The 23,341-nt window shown below is 36.6% G+C and overlaps 4 protein-coding genes across 13 annotated transcripts in view; 3 read left to right on the top strand and 1 right to left on the bottom strand.

Annotated features, from left to right (window-relative positions):
* The window catches only part of LOC127836872 (spermatogenesis- and oogenesis-specific basic helix-loop-helix-containing protein 2-like), a 39,964-nt gene extending 39,035 nt beyond the window's left edge, over positions 1-929 (bottom strand). The window contains exon 1 of one of the 2 annotated variants that reach the window (XM_052363516.1): positions 678-929. In XM_052363516.1, the coding sequence (XP_052219476.1) occupies positions 678-714 (37 nt within the window). In that variant the 5' untranslated portion in view covers positions 715-929. The remainder of the gene's footprint in view (positions 1-677) is intronic. The other variant, XM_052363517.1, reaches the window with a different exon arrangement.
* The window catches only part of LOC127836852 (probable serine/threonine-protein kinase tsuA), a 404,515-nt gene that overhangs the window by 129,580 nt on the left and 251,594 nt on the right, over positions 1-23,341 (top strand). The gene's annotated exons all lie outside the window — the stretch shown is intronic.
* On the top strand, positions 8,732-17,815 carry LOC127836863 (uncharacterized). Its single transcript, XM_052363500.1, has 3 exons — positions 8,732-8,852; positions 9,417-9,510; positions 14,742-17,815. Exons 2-3 carry the CDS (start codon positions 9,427-9,429, stop codon positions 16,083-16,085), a joined length of 1,428 nt encoding a protein of 475 aa, XP_052219460.1. The 5' UTR covers positions 8,732-8,852; positions 9,417-9,426; the 3' UTR covers positions 16,086-17,815.
* The window catches only part of LOC127836879 (uncharacterized), a 339,553-nt gene continuing 339,053 nt past the window's right edge, over positions 22,842-23,341 (top strand). For 2 of the 3 annotated variants that reach the window (XR_008028962.1, XM_052363530.1), the window contains exon 1: positions 22,842-22,997. The gene's annotated coding sequence lies outside the window, so the exon portion shown is untranslated. The remainder of the gene's footprint in view (positions 22,998-23,341) is intronic. The other variant, XR_008028963.1, reaches the window with a different exon arrangement.

Below are 23,341 nucleotides of genomic sequence, written 5' to 3'. Positions count from 1 at the left end.
TAAATATTTCTACAAAATTCCTTTGGTCTTCTTGAATAAAAGCCATTCAACAATCTATAAAATGTCTTCCATTTTTTCCAATAACCTATATATGTCTGGAGTACTTTAATGCCTTAGGACAGAGGCTATCTTAAAATATATACTGATGGGGTCGTTTTCTGTTGTATATGGGTCTTTTGTCCACATAAAACTTCAAAAACACTGTGCATTTTGCTAAGATTTACTTCTTACAAGTTGCAAGGTGGAAACATTTGTATTGCAGTTATTATTCCATCATAAAAAATGATGCAATGCTTTGGCAAGTTGATGTATGGGAAAGGCGAGGAAATATTTTCAAAGTTTGCACTTTTAAAATGGGACGCTATGGGAATTGGTGTAATCTAGCCGCGACCATAAAACCACGGATATTGAACTAGAATGCGTTACCATCGCGTCTTTGATCGTCATGCGTCCGTTTGCACTGGCCTCTAAAAGGCTATTTTATGCAAACTCAAATCTGTCACCTAAATTAAAATTGTAATTTCATTATTTTCTATGATTACGACTTTATATATTTGGCGTTGAAATTTACCATGCACGGTTTAAATCTACATGTACTGTCTTATAAACTTATATCAATGTATGTTGACTGCATACCAATAATTGTTACAGAAAACAATCGATAATACAAAACTTACAATTCACTAAACATTGGTACACGTCTTTAGAATCCATTGTTATTTGCTCTTGTCAAGTTGCATTCTGGTTCATTTACCTGGTCGAAAAAACTCTCGTTATGATTTGAATGTTCTGGTTGGTTGGTTTCAGGAATCCCCTGAAAGTGCGGACCAATCATTAGCCGGGTGCAGAAGCACGTGCGCCACACGACAATTGGGGGCTTCATGAGGATCCACAGAGCGCACGAAGACTTGGATGTGCTCGGAATTTGTCGTCATCGGCTAAACCACTCACGAATGCGGCTAAATAAAGATACATTAATTGTGACCTTGTTATTGTAAGTTCACCTGGGAATAAGCAATCTCCACGCCGAGCGTTCGTTTCATGCTCTCACATACAATATGATCGAGTTATGCTGGTTCTAGTGAAATCTCTGCGCAAAGTTAAAATGTGAAGTGCTGTGGGCCACACGTTTTTCCTCAACTAAATTGCTATTAAGAAATATCACACAGCCGCTTGAGGATTTAAAATTAACTTAAGTAAACGTATTAAGCGCCATGCAATACACGACAGAAACTGGATCACAACGCAAGACTACCGAACATAGTAACATTATTAAAATGTACATACATTTATGTTACTCTGTGAATTTCTCTTTAAAATCCCATTAGATCTTTTCGATACAAAATTATATGGGCGTATGTCTGGGAAAACTGGGCATATTGCACGTGCTTATAACGTCCTCCCAGATTAGCCTGTGCAGTACGCACAAGCTAATCAGAGACGAGGCTTTCCGCTATTATTGTATTTTTCGTTTAAAGGAATGCTCTTCTAAGAGAAATATCAAGTTTAGGTGGGAAGTTTAATCTGGGATGACTGTATGAGCATGCATTAATCCCAGTTTTCCCAGAACGAGGCTTATATATATACCATCGTCAATCACTTGTCCCTTGCGATGCAATAATCCATAAATCGGATTCATTCATTCGTTCGCTCGTTCGTTCGTTTATTCACCACATGCATCAAACCAATAATGCCATACGAACCATGTCTCTTTAGATAACATTCCACGGGTTGTGAAGTACAAATTAATCTTACGCAGACGCATGCGGTCGTGTTCATCCGCTGTGTTCAATCAACGAAATTTCAAATATAAATAATTAATAAAGTTTATAAAAAGTAAAGCATCTCGATACAAGTAATTACGAATTGTTCGGTAATTCAATATGATTGTCTATAGAAAAATATATGCAGAGTAACACATTTATATATGCATATTTTCAATTATTCTACTAAGTGAAACGGGTTTAATGTTGTTGTTGCTCTTTATTATAAATATAAAAATAAAAAACTCATAACGCAACAGTCAAATAGTTATAGTTTTTAACGATTGATAATTTGTAATACTACTGAAATGTACATGACATAGACCGGCCATTTTTACAAACTAATTTCGGTAGCAACATGCATGACATTACGCATGCATTTAGGGAATCCTAGATGGAACCAGCAAACCCCAAACGGGATGTGCTGACGTGTCAATGCAATTTGAAAAAGCATGAATGCCGAGCGGCAATAATTGTATGAAATAAGCCTTCAAGTTTTGACGACCTGTGCATGCGCACACACGAATCACGCGCTTAGTGAATAATTACATGAGTCATGTCGATTGATGTCATCGACATCAAGTCGTTTGGATTGTTGCATTAAGTGATTGACGTATATAGGATTGGGCAATATATTGTTTCACTTATGAACATGTCATATATTATATTATTTTCCGTATTAAACCGAAACTCGTTTTCCATGAAATCTATTTCGATGGCGTTTCGTTTACTTGAGCTATAAGTGTTCTACGAAATAATCGTCATTGTTTAACGTAGAAGTATTATGTTTTTAATTGGCTTGTACTCATTCTCCAAGAACCCACATGATGTCTATCAATTGTTTACTTGCAAACCACTTAATGGGGCCTTTTCACGTTTTGGTTAATTGACAAAATTTAGAACAAAAATGTTTCGATTCGCAAATTTTCGTTGCCGTTATGATATTTGTGAGGAAACAGTAATACTGAACATTACCATGCTCTAAAATATCCATTATATGCATCTTTTGACGATTTAAAAACCTGAAACTTATAATTTGGAGTTCTGTTGTTGTTATATTTTGAGATACTATTTTTAGATACTTCGAGGATTGCTTATATAAAGTAAAGAATACATCCCTCATTGTCTGAGCACAAACGGCCGAGTGGTCTAAGCGATAGACTTTTACTCCAGACAAAGTCGGAGAAAAAAGATACTCTTTGATAAGGAGTCCATACGCAATTGTTCCCGCAGCATCAATTTTATACATTTGCGCACAGATTGACAGTAGCAAAGATATAATTAAAGTACCAGAATATCTACACACATCAATACTCGAATGTATGAACATGTCAAAGGATGCTCGTTAAAAACTAACTGTGTGACTGTCATTTTCGTTGTAAATGCAGTTTGATAATATAACATAATATATCGAGACGTTGTCAAACGTCATGTGTTGAATTCACGCCGAGTTGTTAATTTTTTTACGTCGTTTTGACGTCGTTTTGATGTTACAAAGTGTAGTCGGACTTTTTGACGTTACGTCTGGAGCTATTTAGATCCAACGTTAACATTTATCAATATCAGCATTTAACGACAAACTTCAATACATGCCAAAGTCTGTGAAAAGGCCACTTTAAGTGAATGACGTCTATATGATTGGACCGAATATTGTTGTACTTATACAAATATTTTAAATTATTTTCCTTATTTAACCGAAACTCGTCTTCAACGAAATCTAGTTTGATGGTGTTTCGTTTTCTCGAGCTATAAGTGTTCTCCAAAATAATCGTCATTGTTTTAAGTAGAAGTACATGTATTATGTTTCTTAATTTGCATGTGCTCAGTCCCCACTATCCCACTTGTTGTCTATCAATTATTTACGTGCAAACCACTTAATAATGTCCTCTAACAACTCAAAGCCAAGCTTCGAATATTTTCTTAAAATATGATTCAGCACTAAACTTTCTAATGCGGATTTTCAACTCATTTCATAGGATGATCATGGAATTCAACATCTGGTTCAACTGTGCCGCCCAAAAGAAAACAAAATGTATTGGTATACAATATTGATACGCGTTTATGGATCCTGGCGTTTCCACAAAAGCTTGAAATCATTCCCGGAAAGACCAACTTTCCATTTTACAAAAATTGCAAACATAAGCACATACTGGTTAGCCAAGTGCGGAAAATATTTATTTTTGCAGTTTTATTTAAATACTTTTATGAATCGAATATGACACGGTAGATTGAGGTCCGTGACAGTCATTTTCTTATAGAAACAGACGGGGCTACTTATCAATTACTGAATAATAGTTCTTCTTACAGTCTTTTGTTGCTCAATGAAGAATAACATAAGAACACAACGTTTGATATTCTCAGCACGTTTCAGTTGGTAAAGCACGCGACTTCTGGCTTGTTTTAATGGTTTCAATATAGTCACTTAAGGAAAACTGCACCCCTCATACCAAATCACACGTGTCGGAGAAATTATTCGGACTAATATACAGATTCAGGTTGATGAAGATCGAAAATAAATAAGGAACACTTCACCCCTCATGGCGGCCATGTTTTCCGTTGACATGTACCATATCCCACTTGTATGAGAAATAATTAGAACAAATATACAGATAAAGGTTGAAGACCATCGGACAATAAATGTTGCATCTTAAGTGTTCACAAGCTTTGTTAAAATTTGACCTAGTGACCTAGTTTTTACCCTACGCTACCTCGTTTTAAATTCGATCGAGATATATATATAGCACAATTTTTTTCACCAAGTTTCATTAAGATTGTGTAATGGGTATGACCTCTATTGTTTTCGCAAGCTTTTGCCTTCATTTGAACTATTTTTATCACATATGATCCAATATTAAACAAGGTTGGTATATCAATTGGACAAATAGTTTGGCAAAGTTTTTTTAAAGAATGGGCGATAAATATTGAATGTGTTCACAAGCTTTTTATGTTATTCAACCCAGTAAAAGTGTTATAAACACAACGCCAACCAGTTTTAAATTCAACCGATATAGACATATATTATGGAGACAGACGTTGTGACCAAGTTTCATGAAGATGGAAGACGGCAATAGTCTTTGGTGTTCTTTTTTTGCATTCGCAATTAAGTCACTGCTCCCATTATTCACCGTTTTGTGAGGTGGACGATCAGTGGCATATTCAATATATGTATGTATTGCAAAAACAATAGGGCTATTTAATATTTTCTTGGAAGTGCAAACCGGTAACAATTACCTCGCTATACTATTTCACATTTTCCTTTGTGTTACAATATCAAATCCAGACAGCATTCATGAAAAAGTTAAATTATTATTGATTACCACAAATACTTTTCACTCTTATTACCAATCGTTATATTTATTCAAATATTTTTTTCTTAATTATTGTGAAATTAAAATAATATCTTATTTCATTATATGCAACAACTTGTTTTCGATCTTATATAATAATTTTGAATAATTGTTATCTTAAAGGGGCCTTTTTCACAGATTTTGGCATATTTTGAAGTTTGTCATTAAATGCTTTATATTGATAAATGTAAACATTGGATCTTAAAAGCTCCAGTAAAAAATCAAGAATAAAATTTTAAAAAGGAAAAAAAGTAGCCGGTACCGGGGCTCGAACCAGTGACCCCCAGAGTACTGGAATTAGTCTGAAGTAAAAACGCATTCCGCCGGGTATACACAGTTTAAGTATTTTATAACTTATAAAAGCAATCTTCGTAGTTTCGTAAATTTAACGACAACAACAGAACTCTCCAAATTATTCAATCGTTTCGCGTTGCAACGCTTTATAATTTTTAGGTTTTCAAATCGCCGAAAGATACATATAATGGCTATATTGGACTATGGTAAATGTTCAGTAATACTGTTTCCTCACAAATATCATAACTAAAACGAAAATTTGCGAATCTGAAACTACTTTTTTTTAATTTTGTCAATTTACCAAACCGTGAAAAGATCCCTTTAAAAATGTAAAATATAGCTTTAAAAGCCTTTCCATGGGGTACTTGTATGTTTGACTGATCAAACGCGTAACGTTATTTCGCTGACAGAAGTTTGAAACGTCAAGTGACGTCAAGAAATGTTAAAAACATTCCTTTGTTATCATGACGTTTGCATGAATAATTTCTTCCTATTTTCAAATGCAATTGCATGTTATAAAAATGACATGAAACTCGTTGTGATTTCATACGATCCTTTATTAAACTCGTCTATGAAATTTGTGAATAAGCTCGCCAAAGGCTCATTGACTATCAAAATCCCTGATCTCGTTTAATAAAAATATGGTATGAAATGACAACTTCTCTCAGATCATATATAGATATACGAGTTACAAGTAACGGGTGGGCACATGCCCGAATAACGCATACGTTTACGGAATCCTAAATCGAACCGGAAAACCCCAAACGGGATGCTGAATGTCGAGATGATATAATTGTATTCGGTTAAAATTCTTTCGCAATGTATGCAAGATCGTCGAACGATCTCGCCTAAACCAGGCCCCATGTTTACAAAACATTTTTTTTGCAATCGAAAATCGATTTTACTTGTCATTGAAAATGGATTTCCATTGTAGTTGATAGGCAAAAATGAAAATCGATGTCAGTTAAAATCGATTTTCAATTGCAAAATCGCTTTGTGAACACGGGGCCAATTTGTGCAGGTTCAGACATTTAAAAAAGAAATACGGTTCGATTACACTGTAATATTGCAAAATTACAGGTATATCCATGATCAAAATATCTTATTTAACCTATATAAACTACTTTTCAGTAGATCTACATGTACATGAATTGCTAACTTCAGTTTTACTTATTTATAGATTTAGCCAAATGCAAATGTTGGTTATTGTAAATTGTATGAGTAATTTGTTGTAAATGAGCCGATTTTAACCCTTGCATGCTGGGAAATGTGTCGTCTGCTAAAATGTCGTCTGCTGAATTTCTAAAATAAGCATTTTCCTCGATTTTTTTCAAAGACTACTATCAGAAAAGCAAACAGTTTGTATCCTGATGAGACGCCACGTTCTGTGGCGTCTCATCTGGATCTGAACTGTTTGCAAAGGCCTTCAAAATTCGGTTCCAGCACTGAAAGAGTTATACGTGTAACATAATTGCACATTTGCTGAGTAGCAACATCAAGCAGTCGACGGCACAATTATGTTTTCAAAGCGTTGTAATGAATGCTCAAGATAATATCCTAGGCTTAAATGTATTTCGAAGTTCTTAAGGTCCATCGGAGCGTAAGGCTGCATTATGACAGGACCCGGAGTGCGTCCCAGCACTCCTACCCAATAACTCATTAGACTCATGCAAGTTGGGAGTAATTTTGATTTACAGCTGCAAGTTCCACCTATTGTACCTGAAACATGTCTATACACCGATATAGGGAACTTATTGTGCTTGCCCCGGTGCTCCAAAAACGGTTGCATGTTTAGACAATATGGATCAACAGGCTGCTTGCTGCGAATCTGTAAGCCGTAATGGTGTTCTACATGTCCGATGTTCGTGATAGTGCACTTTAAGGATGTTTATGATTATGATCAGATAAGAATAACCATCGGGGTTCATCCGCCCCCTTCCCTTTAATGCAATGAATCGGTGCCATTATCCATTGGTCTTGGGTACTATTCAACCATATATGTTTTTTTTCTATTTGAATTTCTTATATAAGACATATATAATTAACAAGGTTTGGGGTGGTTTGGATTGTCTGGGTAAAGATAACGAGGGGGGGGGGGGGCGTGCACCATGACCCCCCTTCCTCGGTAACCTGAACCTTGAATTGCCCAGTCAAATAGTAACGAATCATGAATTACAATAAAAGTATATATTCCCGGGTTTGATTCCAGTTTGAAGTCCCCCACGGTAATATAGATGCATTACTTTATTCGGATTTAGAAACAAACTACACTACTTTAAATAGTTTATTTGCTAAAGATTCATCAGGTTTACAGATCCACGAGAACAACACATTTACGAAGTGAAATAAAGTGGCAGGATTGGTTATAAGCCGTTATAAATAATAAAGAAAATGTCTAACTTTTGACTAGTTAAGAGAACATACATGTAGTTGCACACAATGCAATACGTGACCACTTCACGATGTAAACACGTGGCAACTACGCCATGTGAACACATGATCACTACAGAATGTAAACACCTGACCTGTACATAATGTCAACACGTGACCACTACACGATGAATGTAAACACGTGACCACTACACAATGTAAACACGTGAACCATACAAAATGTCAACACGTGTCCACTACACAATGACTGAAAACACGTGACCACTACACAATGTAAACACGTGACCATTACAGAGTGTAAACACGTGACCTCTACATAATTTTAACACGTGACCACTACACAATGAATACAAACATGTGACAACTACACAATGTAAACACGTTACAACTACACAATGTAAACACGTGTTCACGATACAACAGAAACATAACCAGTCGAGAATTCTTGTTTTTATCCGGAAGTCTTTTATTCAACCAATAACTAATTATATACGCATTTTGATGCAAACGATTAAATAATTTGGATATTTCTGTTGTTGTCGTTGTATTTTTATTTGTGATACTACGAGGATTGCTTATAATATAAAGTGAGAGGACGGTTGGCCAAGTAATCTAAGCGATATACTTTTACTCTAGGGGTCAGTGGTTCGAGCTCAGTTGAGGGTTACTTTTTTGTTTCTTTTTAACTTTATTCCTGTTTTTTTACTGGAGCTTTTAAATTCCAATGTTTACATTTATTAATATAAAGCATTTTTGTCAAACTTCAATACATTCCAAAATCTGTGAAAACGCCCCTTTAAAGCTACACTTCACATTTTCATCGCTAAGTGATTTATTTGTTCATCTTGTCTTTATAATTATATCGTTTACATCACATCTATTTAAAGAATCACTAATTCATTATGGATACTCGGAAATTCTTTTCGAGTGTTAATGACATCAAAAGTAGTTGGATTTTTCCATTCAACCTATCCCTCAAAGTTTGTTTCCTTGTGACATTTATATGAGGTTATTGTGAACTGTTCTCATATTGATGAAATCGTCGTGGCAGGAGACAGTAAGTTAAACTCGAAAATGTACTTGTTAACGCATTTATAATTTATCATTTTGGTTGAATGGGTATTGAAATCGAAGTGCAAAACATTTGACTATTTTTAACAGATACACGCATTCAAACTGTATATACAGTTTGCTTCTGATTTGAAAATTGTTTTATTTATTCGAGACGGATATGTTAGTTTTGTTATGTGTAAGTCATGTTGTTTCTAGTGCTTTATCGAACGGATGGCTTCGAACCTCAGGTTCATAGATACGTCCAGGACTTTGTTGTCTAGACTCGATTGATGAAACGCACATGAAACGCCGCTCTTTTTCAGTATTTCATAGGCACACATGCTCAATAAAAACCTGCAAGAAAGTTGTCTTTAATGCTTCTTTATAAATAGTACAATGTGTATTCTATAGTGTTTATGATATGCCATTCGACCTAGTAAGTGTTTGCGCGATTTTAACGTTTAAAGACGTTTTATGCGAGGTTATCAAAATTTAAACGCTTATAAAAACACATATATGCAGTCTAAGCAAACTTAGATATTATTACTTAAACTTATGTTACTTCCAGCATTCTACAAATGGCAGAAGGAGGAATCGGGTGTACAGATTCAGAGACTGGAAGTGTCCCCAGACACAGCAGTCTGTACAGTCGTCACTCTCAGGTAAATCTGAGACTGGAAGCGTTCCCAGACACATCAGTCTGTACAGTGGTCACTCTCAGGTAAATCAGAGACTGGAAGTGTTCCCAGACACATCAGTCCGTACAGTCGTCACTCTCAGGTAAATCAAAGACTGGAAGCGTACCTAGACACAGCAATCTGTACAGTCGTCACTCTCAGGTAAATCAGAGACTGGAAGCGTTCCCATACACAGCAGTCCGTACAGTCGTAACTCTCAGGTAAATCAGAGACTGGAAGTGTTCCCATACACAGCAGTCTGTACAGTCGTCACTCTCAGGTAAATCAGAGACTGAAAGCGTTCCTAGACCCATCAGTCCGTACAGTCGTCACTCTCAGGTAAATCAGAGACTGGAAGTGTTCCCAGACACATTAGTCCGTACAGTCGTCACTCTCAGGTAAATCAGAGACTGGAAGTGTTCCCATACACAGCATTCTGTACAGTCGTCACTCTCAGGTAAATCAGAGACTGAAAGTGTTCCCAGACACATCAGTCCGTACAGTCGTCACTCTCAGGTAAATCAGAGACTGAAAATGTTCCCAGACACATCAGTCTGTACAGTCTTCACTCTCATGTAAATCAGAGACTGGAAGTGTTCCCAGACACATCAGTCCGTACAGTCGTCACTCTCAAGTAAATCAGAGGCTGAAAGTGTTCCCAGACACCATCATTCCGTACAGTCGTCACTCTCAGGTAAATCAGAGACTGGAAGTGTTCCCAGACCCATCAGTCTGTACAGTCGGCACTCTCAGGTAAATCAGAGACTGGAAGCGTTCCCATACACATCAGTCTGTACAGTCGTCACTCTCAGGTAAATAAGAGACTGGAAGTGTTCCCAGACACATCAGTCCGTACAGTCGTCACTCTCAGGTAAATCAGAAACTGGAAGTGTTCCCAGACCCATCAGTCCGTACAGTCGTCACTCTCAGGTAAATCAGAGACTGAAAGTATTCCCATACACATCAGTCCGTACAGTCGTCACTCTCAGGTAAATCAGAGACTGGAAGCGTTCCCAGACCCATCAGTCCGTACAGTTGTCACTCTCAGGTAAATCAGAGACTGGAAGCGTTCCCAGACCCATCAGTCCGTACAGTCGTCACTCTCAGGTAAATAAGAGACTGGACGCGCTCCTTCACCCATCAGTCCGTACAGTCGTCACTCTCAGGTAAATCAGAAACTGGAAGTGTTCCCAGACCCATCAGTCCGTACAGTCGTCACTCTCAGGTAAATCAGAGACTGAAAGTATTCCCATACACATCAGTCCGTACAGTCGTCACTCTCAGGTAAATCAGAGACTGGAAGCGTTCCCAGACCCATCAGTCCGTACAGTTGTCACTCTCAGGTAAATCAGAGACTGGAAGCGTTCCCAGACCCATCAGTCCGTACAGTCGTCACTCTTAGGTAAATCAGAGACTGGAAGCGTTTCCCAGACCCATCAGTCTGTACAGTCGTCACTCTGAGGTAAATCAGAGACTGGAAGCGTTCCCAGACACATCAGTCTGTACAGTCGTCACTCTCAGGTAAATCAGAGACTGAAAGCGTTCCCAGACCCATCAGTCTGTAAAGTCGTCACTCTCAGGTAAATCAGAGACAGAAAGTGGTCCCAGACCCATCAGTCCGTACAGTCGTCACTCTCAGGTAAATGAAAGACTGAAAGCGTTCCCAGACCCATCAGTCTGTACAGTCGTCACTCTCAGGCAAATCAGAGACTGGAAGCGTTCCCAGACACATCAGTCTGTACAGTCGTCACTCTCGGGTAAATCAGAGGCTGGAAGCGTTCCCAGACACATCAGTCCGTACAGTCGTCACTCTGAGGTAAATCAGATACTGGAAGCGTTCCTAGACCCATCAGTCTGTACAGTCGTCACTTTCAGGTAAACCAAAGACTGGAAGCGTTCCAAGACCCATCAGTCCGTACAGTCGTAACTCTCAGGTAAATCAGAGACTGGAAGCGTTCCCAGACACATCAGTCTGTACAGTCGTCACTCTCAGGTAAATCAGAGACTGGAAGCGTTCCCAGATCCATCAGTCCGTACAGTCGTCACTCTCAGGTAAATCAGAGACTGGAAGCGTTCCCAGACCCATCAGTCCGTACAGTCGTCAGCCTCAGGTAAATAAGAGACTGGAAGCGTTCCTAGACCCATCAGTCCGTACAGTGGTCACTCTCAGGTAAATCAGAGAATGGAAGCGTTCCCAGACCCATCAGTCCGTACAGTCGTCACTCTCAGGTAAATCAGAGACTGGAAGCGTTTCCAGACCCATCAGTCTGTACAGTCATCCCTACAGTCATAACTCTCAGGTAAATCAGAGACTGGAAGCGTTCCTAGACCCATCAGTCCGTACAGTCGTCACTATCAAGTAAATCAAAGACTGGAAGCGTTCCCAGACACATTAGTCCGTACAGTCGTCACTCTCAGGTAAATCAGAGACAGAAAGCGTTCCTAGACCCATCAGTCCGTACAGTCGTCACTCTCAGGTTAATCAGAGGCTGAAAGCGTTCCCAAACCCATCAGTCCGTACAGTCGTCACTCTTAGGTAAACCAAAGACTGGAAGCGTTCCCAAACACAGCAGTCTGTTACTCTCAGGTAAACCAAAGACTGGAAGCGTCCCCAGACACAGCAATCTGTACAGTCGTCACTCTCAGGTAAATCAGAGACTGGAAGCGTCCCTAGACCCATCAGTCCGTACAGTAGTCACTGTCAGTAAAATCAGAGACTGGAAGCGTTCCCAGACACATCAGTCCGTACAGTCGTCTCTCTCAGGTAAATCAGGGACTGAAAGCGTCCCTAGACACAGCAATCTGTACAGTCGTCACTCTCAGTTAAATCAGAGACTGGAAGCGTTCCCAGACACATCAGTCTTACATTCGTCACTCTCAGGTAAATCAGAGTCTGAAAGCGTTCCCAGACACAGCTTTTTTGTACAACAGTATGTCTCAGGAATATTCTATGATTTTTAGCGCTAAGCTAGTGATATGTATTGTACTCAACTTTTGTTTGTTATCGATCAAAATAAATCGATGTTTATATTTAACATTGAATTTTAAAGGAAACGAAAAAGCGATTGTGTTTTTCAAACTTTTACTTCTTAATTTTTGTTTTAAATATGTATTTGCATAGGTTGATTTTGAAAATATACTATTGAAGGTAGATATATGTATTAATAGATATAACCGAATTTTACGTTCGGATATTTTAACCATTCTTTTGTTGTTTTAAACGTTTAAGTGTCAATTTTTACTAATACAATTGAAAGAACGTGTAATTGGAACGAGTAAAATGGCAAATCAGTATTGCAATATTTAAATTGATGTTGCCAATGAACAAGCTAAAACAATTATTTGTCTTTCAAAACAGTATTTTGTGCAAATGCTAGTGATCATTTTTAGATGGTCGTGTTTGTTATTTTAATATTAACGTAAGTGACTTCAATTGTTACTCGTACCAAGATCCATCGAAATGTACGAAATTCAACTCGGTATAACAAGATCCATCGAAATGTACGAAATTCAACTCGGTATAACAAGATCCATCGAAATGTACGAAATTCAACTCGGTATAAAAAGATCAATCGAAATGAACGAAATTCAACTCGGTATTACAAGATCCATCGAAATGTACGAAATTCAACTCGTATAACAAGATCCATCGAAATGTACGAAATTCAACTCGGTATAACAAGATCCATCGAAATGTACGAAATTCAACTCGGTATAACAAGATCCATCGAAATGTACGAAATTCAACTCGGTATAAAAAGATTCATCGAAATGCACGAAATTCAACTCGGTATAACTATTTTCTCGATTGATGCTCAAAAGTGAAACAAACTGCAGTAACACATACATTGTGATGTATCGTATACTTAATGATTAACAGGACTTGTTTTGAAAGTTTTTTTTTGTGTGCAGACGTTTAATTTTTGCCATATAGTAATATATACATTCATATTACATTCATGTAAAAATCGTGTAACATACATAGCAAGTCATAAACACAAACGTTTAAGGTGTGTATAGCCATAGAAGTAGTAATCGAAGATTCGTATGCAACACGTGTTTCAAATTAGAAAAAAAAGGAAAAGGAAAAAAAGTGTATATACTAAATAGATTAAAGATTTACATTAATGGACACTTGCAAACTTCATCTTTATGTATTGATAAACATGTATTTTATTTCAAGGTCAGAAAGTGTGTGGCTTTAATTGTTCAAGCGCTAACGTAAAAGTTTCAATTCCCAGTCGTATAGTTACAGAAATCCCAGTTATACTGCACTGATTTCTGTTTAAGTCAAAATCAGAAGAACATATATATTGTATATAATATTGAAGTTCTTTTAAGTGAGGTATGTATTATATTTCTGTGCGTTTTAAATGAGCCTCAAGCCGACTTTCATATGTATATCTTCCGAACGTCACCTAAAATAGTATGCTTATACTGTGTTATACATACCCATTCAATATGTAAACTGCGATGATGACTGTCTTCGTTTACTGTGTATTATGTTATACGTATATACTACCTTTAAATAAGCTGTATATGGTACACCATCTTCACCAGAATCAGGCTAATTATGCGTGCCACAATATGAGTCAAGGTTTTTTAATAATAACGTCACGCACATAGCTGGGCCGGATTCATTGCGCCTTGACGCCACAGTGAATCCAGAATAATTTAATAACATATAATAACTTCGAGTCTAACTTAATTTTAGTCTGTTTTGAAAGCTATCATTCAGAAACGCGTTTTCGTCTTCACTCTACATACCTTTCAACAAAAAACATGAACACGAGCATTCAATGATAAAACTAAACATACATATTCATTACTACTACACATATAATACTGTTATGGTATTAAACGTCAATATATGTATTAAAAATACCCATAATACAATCGGTGTGTTTATCAACACTCAATTTGTCACTTAATGTTCAAACATGTATTCAAATAGACACAATGATCAACAAATAATTCAAAAATGACTAACTCATGTATGTTCACTTTTTATTTATGATATTATTTAATAATGACGTTTGCTGTGGAAATGCATACCTGTAGACACTATTTTACATTTACAAATACACACAACTTTATATTATCTGAAAAAATATTATAACCAACTTCGGAAAGGTGTTTTTTTATATGCGCATAATTTAAAAATCTTTTATCACGCATCCTAAACAGACATAAAGAACGTCCTATTTTGTTTTCAGAATTATGTAGAGAGTGTGTCTGTTGAGATCTGTACTATAATGACCCGGCTGGGATACGGCGAGGAGATGAGACGGTGGCGCGTTGCGACGTACAGGGAGTGTGACAGACTGAGAAATGCACACCTAAGTAATAGATCGGCAAGCAAAAGTATTGGCACTTTAATCACAGCTGGCAGTAAGGGAGAAGGGCTGACCTGCTCTTTAGAAAGCGACTATGACAGTCTATTCTTGCTGAAAAATGTCATCTGTTTGGAAGCTGGTATCAATCTGTACAGCAAACCAGACGACTTAAATGTGTACAGGATGGATACACATGTATATCCAGGACACTGCAGACTTTTATTAGAGAGACACACGTCTAGTTGTCTCAAAATAATCCACAATGCTCTGTGTTATAATGGAAATGGGGACGTTCTATTGAGCAGTAGTTTATTGTTAGATGAATTTTCGTCCCTTTATGCACATACCGGTATACGCGAAGTGGTGCAACATAAATGCGTGGGACCGTCATCACCAATTTCCGTTTGTGGGATTTTGCATACAGACAACGTACTCGGACTTCGATGTTTATGCCCAAGTGTCCTACACAGATGGGCTGACAGGCCCCGTCATTGGCCGTCACCAGTCATAGTTCAGAACGTCGTAGCATTAGGAGCGATTCTAACACCGGTAGGATTTAAGGGGAGTGAATTCAAGCACATGGAATGGAGGATTAACTTTAACCGCGGTGAGGCAGAACTCGTAAGCAACCTTAATGATACTCAGGCGAAAGTTTATGTTATACTAAAAATGATCATCAAAGATATAATCAAACCAAAAAATAAAGAAATAACGTCATATATACTGAAAAACATAGTTTTATGGCAAGCTGAACGTAACCCACAGACACGCTTTAGTGCATACAGTTTGCTTCACTGGCTGCATGACGGTCTGAGAGAACTAAGGACTGCAATTGCCAAAAAACATATGCCGTATTACATGATTCCTGAACGAAATTTAATGGAAGCATGTGGTATAAACAATAGGCTGCATCGTAAATGGGTAGCAGATATCACGGACATGCTAGAAGAAGGTCCCGGGGTAATACTTAGATTGGAGAAGATACGAAAGGCTATTGTCGGATCCCCGGAGCCTATGTTGTGGTACAGCAAGAAAAGGATGGAGCTGGAGATGCTGAATCTCGAGATAAAGAAAAGAGTAGCGCAATGTGGATATGAGAACGATTTCGTGAACTCGATAAATTTTCGCATTGAAGAGGTAGTGATAGAGGTGCGACAACGAATGATCCAGGAGGGCTGTTCTGTAAATGATCTGAAATATATTAATGACGCAATGTTAATGTAATAATGAACTAACATACTAAAATTACACGTGTACCATGGCTGTACTAAAGACCACACATTCACGCAAATAATTAATGTCAGTCATCGACGGAATTTACGGCGTAATATTTTCCAATATATATGCAGTATTTATTAAATTAATGATTGTAAAATAATAATGAACTAAAAACCCATAAGCGTATATATTGGTGTTTTGCATTCTTGAATATGGTTGTAAAATACGATGTTAACGCAGGTAAGCCATCTGATAAAAAAAATTAGCATTTATTGATGTTTCGTGGATTGTAATTTTCAGTTCACAACCGTATGTTTAAAAAAAATTCGATTAAAAAAAATGTGAGCGACTACCGCATCACGGAATCAATGCTTAAAGTTGCCAAATGATTCATATGGTTGGGGTTACAAATAACAAGGGAGTCGTCGTTGACTCAAACAGCTGACTCTCTTGAAGAATCACTGACGGTGTTATGGCAATGTGGATTTCGTATCGCCTAAATATGTAATAAAAAGCAATTCATATCAAAGCCAAACACATTAATGGTGTCCATTTTTTCATTATTACTACACGGTTATACTTGTTCTGATAAATGTCAAACATCCCTACTTTTCCCCCATTATAATGATTTCAATGAGCTTTATTCATAAAAAAATGAGAGTAATTATCAAGACAAACAAATTAACAACATCAACAATAGCTTGATATTTTCGATGACTATGGTACGCTCTGGATCGTACAAGATTGTCTGTTTCGCATCCGCATTCTAGACGTGTCTTGATATATTTCCAACAAGCTATACGCAAATCTCAGAGTTCGAACTGATGTTTACCGCATAAATGAACAATCGCGGTGACGTCAGTTGCAGACCCGGGCTGAATGAACTGAAACAATATTCTGAATACTTCGGTGTTGTACTTTCGCACGATAATTTATCGTTTTAGAATTGCGGGATTCTGGCTGATCGAGGTAGTTGCTAATATGTCGATAAGTCGCATCTTCTGGTATACATCCTATTTACGTGGTGTGTTACTCCGTGTACCCGATGATCTATATCCGGTACTTATACTCTTGGCTCTGTGTGTGTGACTAGGTGTCGGAGAGATCTGTAAAATCATAGCCGGGGGAGTAACACACGCGTACAATTGAACGAATACCTCAAAGTATTGATGGATTACATTAATGATGTAATTACACGTAAAAGTAACCATAACTGTTTTCTTAATTATTTCATTCATAATGAGTATTTAATAAGTTCTTACAACTTACAATTTAAACTGTGTGTTAGAGAAGACATCACAGTTACAGTTGTCGATCTTTCTTCACTTTGTATGCGTTTCAAACTCCGCGAGTCCCTCCATTTTTGTTATTACTGAACGGTATGTAAAAATTATTACCTGCTTCTATTGTGTTACAGACAACACATGTCTTCTGAGTACGACCTTCTTGACGCAGTTGTCTAAAGCAAAGAGATTAGTTCAATCATATATTTTTATTCGCCATCCGATGACAAGCAATTAGTACATTTGTTAACTGAGTTACAGAAAATATGCCAATATTTGACTGACTGTTTTCTCAACATACTCGTAATTGAGTTGTTGTTCGTACCCACCGGTTAATCTTTTCATCGCACAGTCTGAACGAGCAGATATTGTAACGGTTGTCAATGAGGACTGAGACACTCCTGTCAAGATAAATGGCATTCGCTATCGTTATATCTGCTATTGTGTTTATGTTTATGGAGTACAATTGTATATTGTTTTGAACTATTTACATAACATAATAACTTCTTATTTTCGACCATGTACGCAAATAATATCAGAACATTAAATAAAGACAAACAACAAGCCCAAATGATAGCATTATGAGATGGTTCATGATACAGTAAATGGACACAACAGTTATGTAAAGTCTATTTGTAATGTTGTAACAGTATACTACGAGAGGTGGAGCATTATATGGCAAGTAACAAAATACGCAGAATGCACATTTAGTTACCAATTGGACTCAATATAAACCACAGTGAGCGTTCTTTTGCGAGATATAATCAACGTGCAAGGAAAATAATCCAAGTAATATATGTGATGCATGTTGAATAGCTTAAAGAGTTTCGCCTAAACGACACGAAACAACTTGGGTAGCTGGTTTACCATTACTATGTTCACATACTTATATCATTAACGAACATCTTCTCTACTTGAATCAGAGTAATTGGCTGTAGAAATGTATAGAAGACCAATTCCCAAATAAAATATATGGCAGGGCCGGGCTCGAATCCGCGATGCAAGGATTTGAAGTACAGCGCTTTGTCCGCTCTTTTAACTAAGCCGTAAGTGCGTCAATGCCAATACGACACGACACAAGACGAAAAACGTGAGGCTTGTTTGATTGCGGCCATTTTAAAGAGAGTAAGTCAGCGCCAATACGACACGACACAAGACGGACGATGCTATGTTACAAGTATTAAAGTCATGTCGTTACTTTCAATGCTCGGGATCACTATGTCACGCCTTAAACATTTCCAGAAATTCTTAAATAACTTAAAACTCTCGTATACTGACCAACATGTCGAAATAAACAATAACAGGTTACTAAAAATACAAAAGATAGATTAGATTAGTAACGGCTTCCTGAAACAACTTCAGATAGTACCCAAGGAATAGAGTGATTGACACGCCGTGACTTACGGATATGTTAGAATTCTTAGCAAACTCATGCTTACATACCATACATATATATATATATGGGTGCACATCTGGAATTACTAATAAACTCCGCAGATAACAAAAAAGGGACAAAGGCTAGGTCCACGAGTTGAGAACATAAGCAGCCATTGTGATGTTTGTATAATACAAGTGGCCTTTCTTTTCAGTCTAATCAATGTGGCTTCTGACCTTGTTTTTCAGTCGTAAACATTTGATAATTTTGATGAGATATCATAAGAACAAATGTTTTGATTTGATAAGGGAATGGGAGTAGGCGTGTGTATGCGATAAAGGGAAATTGGCCCTATTTCCGTCAATGGAAACGACATCCTGTAATGCAAAGTGGAGCAATTCAAATTTCATCTATGAGTGTAAGTTGCTGAATTTTAGGGCTAAAAACACACATACGTATGTATGGTTTCGGCTTAATCGTAACTTTCTTTATTAATGTTTGCGTTTCCACAACTTAATTCATCGAACCGTTACTTACTTCCGCTGAATTCTGAAACGGTATCCATGCTTTAAACTATTTTTATAGTTGCATGTTAGACTTGCAAACATTTGGGCCTCGCTCTGTGAAAAAGGGGTTTAATGCATGTGTCTAAAGTGTCGTCCAAGATTAGCCTGTGCAGTCAGCACAGGCTAATCAGGGGCGACACTTTCCGCTTTTATGATATTGTATATTTCAAGATAGTCTCTTCTTAGCAAAAAAGTTTAGGTGGAAAGTGTCGTCCCTGATTAGCCTGTGCGGACTGTGAAGTCTAATCTGGGACGACACTTTACGCACATGCATTAAACGGAGCACGGCTCATTTGTTTGTTTGCGATAACAAGACCGATCCTTCCTTGCTTTGGTGATGCGCCTGGACTTATGTCTTAATTGGTATTTCATGTAAACGTTCTGTTAATTTATGCTGCTTTCGATCATTTTTACATATCAATATAAATAAGTAACAAAGATATTTGAATGTTTCCGTGCTCGAGTACCCATGTAAAATGTATAAATTAGAACTAAAAACAACAACATACGGTTACATTTCTTGTGAAAGACTAGAATTGTGGCTTAAATGTGAAATTCCATGCTTTTAAAACCCTTAAAACACTATTAAATCCAATTAATTGGAAACAAACACGTTTTGGCACCTCGTTTCGATTCAATGGGGGTGTTATTAGTGAGAACGAACATGACAAAGTCGCGAATTTTCACATTTTCCGATCTACTCGCTATTTTTATACAAACTGATAGTGACGTATGTTGGAACCGTGTTCATTCGCCGGCATTTACGAACCGGCATAAAATGGCATTGGATGCGAAATTTATCGCAACTTTTGTAAGAACAATAAATTAAAATGGACTATTATAGAGATTATGAAGAATTTTCTTTTGAACATTACATGTATGAAACGAAATTTAGTGATTGTCAGTAAGATTTTTTTCTGAAAGTGACTCGGACAGCAAAGAATCTATTGCTCAATATGACAATCAGGTAGGGAATATGAATCGATAAAAATATATTTGTCTTTTTTTTGTTTAACGCAAATGCCGGAAACAAACCTGAATTTATGTTTGATTTATTTGATTGTAATACTACAGTAAGATCGCGTTGAATATGACTACGTTGTACAGTTCAAACTTATAGCCACAGAACGGATACTTGCAAGATTTCTAATGGATGTATTTAAATACTACTTCCGTTATAATGATGTGATGAAATCAAAACAAGGGCATGCGTAGATAAAAAGGGGCGCGGTGGGACTTTGGATCGACAGGGTGCTCCATCCCTGTGTTAGGCCCTTATATGATAGCGATGAATGTTTATAAAACAAACTTGATTTAATTAGGGGATTTCTAATAGAATATCGGATAGCACTCTGTGACTGCCATAAACAACTAGAGATATATCCTCTGATAAGACACATTTCAAAACCCCAACAACAATAAACTACATAACAACATCTGTACAGAAAAATACACAACGCTGATAACTTGTGTCAATTTGAGATTCGCCTTTGCTGGATATTTTCGAAAGTTATAAAACAAAAGAAAGTAATCATTTTCTGTGTAACCTTAGATTTAATCCATTTGATTATTATTACTTAGAAATGCAAAGCTTTTAAGTGTTTATCAAATCAATACGAATAATTATGATCCATGCAAAAATCCCGTGGCATATTATATTTTATAGTGAATAGTTCAATATAACATAAACAATAGTGTAAGCAAACAATAATACTGTTTTAAATAGTATTCTAACTGCCGTTTAGAAAATTATCTGCTTCTGGTCTGTGTAATAAACAGTAAATTATTGGGGTTTAATATCCGTATAACTAAGTTTACGTAGTTATTTTTTTATTCTCTCATAATGTTATAGAAATATAATTGATAAGCACACATAATATTTTGACACTCGATATTTTGGCGACAGAGACCATACCTTGAGATTTTAAGATGAAATAAGTGTATTATGTATATATGTCCTTTTTATATCTGTTGTGATGATTCACCGTTTAGTTTTTAATGATTAGCGAAGGGTTCAAATAACGTGTTTTTGTTACCAAACTATTGATGCCTATAAAAAATCGTGGCATTTTGATTAATCCGTATCTGTAAAATAACAACAAAATCATCGTTTTAAGTATCTAAATGTTTTTTGGCAATTTTTGTTCATGATTTAATTCGTGTTAAAATATATTAAGTTATAAAATAGCATTTTCGTTATAACGACGACATTTTTCCTTTAACTCATCTCCATTTATTCCATATTTAGAAGAAAGATTTTCTGGACACTTTTGTATAATGTAAACACTATTCTTGTTGTAAAACACGTGTGCACTGATTTTAACTAGTCCCTTGATTTTCATGCAACGTTCTTCTTCGTATCGCCACAAGATAAACAGGTTATTTTCAGGGTCGTCGGTGTTACTTTAGAATACGCGTAGATCATGTTTTCAACATTTTCGATACAAACTGAAATTCTCTTGATAAGTTGCTGCCCACTCACATGCCAGTTTTGCTTATAATAATCTATGATTTTGATAACGTTCTAAGAATTATTTTACACTTTAATATTAAGTTTATTACATGACCCCAGAAATTGAAAGCTTTTAATTAAAACAATAACTGTACTTCTCCATCATGAAAGCATGTTTGTGATTTACGTTTTCTATCTCTGAAAAAAAAACCCCATAAAACTATATAATACTAGAAAATTCTAATTGTTCAATTTTCCTAAAACATTTCATATTCAATTTTTTTCTGTAACTTGAGTGGTGCTTTATGGAGGGAAATGACACATACGTAAAGTAGAGAGAAATAATAAATTTGTAAAGTGAAAGAAGTGAACTTAACTTTGGCCAACATACCTACCCTATATTTGTTGAAAGCGGAACTTTGCACACCTTAAAAAGGGCATTTTCACATGTTGGTAAATTGACAAAATTGAAAAACGTGTTTCAGATTCGCAAATGTTTGTTGTAGTTATGATATTTGTGAGGAAACAGTAATACTGAACATTAACCATGCTTTAAATATCCCCTATAGGCATCTTTTGACGATTTAAAAACCAAAAAAATAAAGCGTTGCAACGTGAAACGGTTGAATAGTTTGGAGAGTTCTGTTGTTGTCGTTATATTTTGCAATACTACGAGGATAGCTTATATAAAGTATAAAATACATCACTCATTGTGTGAGCATGGATGGTCGAGTGGTTTTAATTTTATTTTTGTATTTATACTGGAGCTTTTTAGATTCAATATTTTCATTTATCAATATAAAGTATTTAATGACAAACTTCAATACATGCCAAAATCTGTGAAAAGGCCCCTTTAACAATATAAAGCAGTTAGTAATTTAAAAAGAGTATCGCGTGACGATCTTCGGAACAAGTTCAATAAGATCGGACAGTGAAGATGAGTTGAGGCAAGGGCATGAAGGATCCTGGGTTGAAAGAACTTAGATCTGCTTTGCTGTTGTTGTTGTTTTTACAACAACGCATTAAATAAGAGTTAACAGGTTCCATAACTCGATTATGATTATAGCTACGTTGCGAGCATTAGTACAGTAGTTTATAAACCCTACTCTTTATAGCACTTTAATCAAGTGGTTGATAGCATGTTAAACTCGTTTGGTTTATGATACTATTGAGTTAGATCTGTGTTAACACGTGTTGCTGAACGGCTGCGCTATCTTTGCACACAGGGAGTTGAGTAAACAGGTAATACTTGCGTATTCACTTGTGTTGGTAGCTTATTTGATCAGGTAAATAGATGTACTTATACAGAGCTACTGCAATTGTTTGACTTGCCTTCGCATTGTAATTTGTATGTCACTTTTAAAACTGATGTAAATGTACTAGCGCGACTAATAATGGACTAGCAGATGATGTATTTCATGTAACGGAGGATTCCGGAGATAGCCGATGTATCACGATTGGTGTAGCGCACGATCACTTTGAGTAATCGGTTACTATCGTCATATTGCGTACGATTAGTAAATGCCGTAGTTTATATCTAAATCAAAGCGCTGAAGGCACTGAAGTTGTTCGCTGTTGTCGTCCTT

This window comes from Dreissena polymorpha, chromosome 7, assembly GCF_020536995.1.
Source record: "Dreissena polymorpha isolate Duluth1 chromosome 7, UMN_Dpol_1.0, whole genome shotgun sequence".
Taxonomy (NCBI): domain Eukaryota; kingdom Metazoa; phylum Mollusca; class Bivalvia; order Myida; family Dreissenidae; genus Dreissena; species Dreissena polymorpha.
Note: the sequence above shows the minus strand (reverse complement) of the source record. Positions and strands in the feature narration are given on the sequence as shown.

Excerpts from the sequence above, each read along its gene's own strand:
- LOC127836863 (XM_052363500.1), top strand. The coding sequence starts at position 9,427 with ATGGCAGAAGGAGGAATCGGGTGTACAGATTCAGAGACTGGAAGTGTC. Across the intron at positions 9,511-14,741 it reads TGTACAGTCGTCACTCTCAG|AATTATGTAGAGAGTGTGTC; the intron begins GTAAATCTGAGA and ends TTTTGTTTTCAG.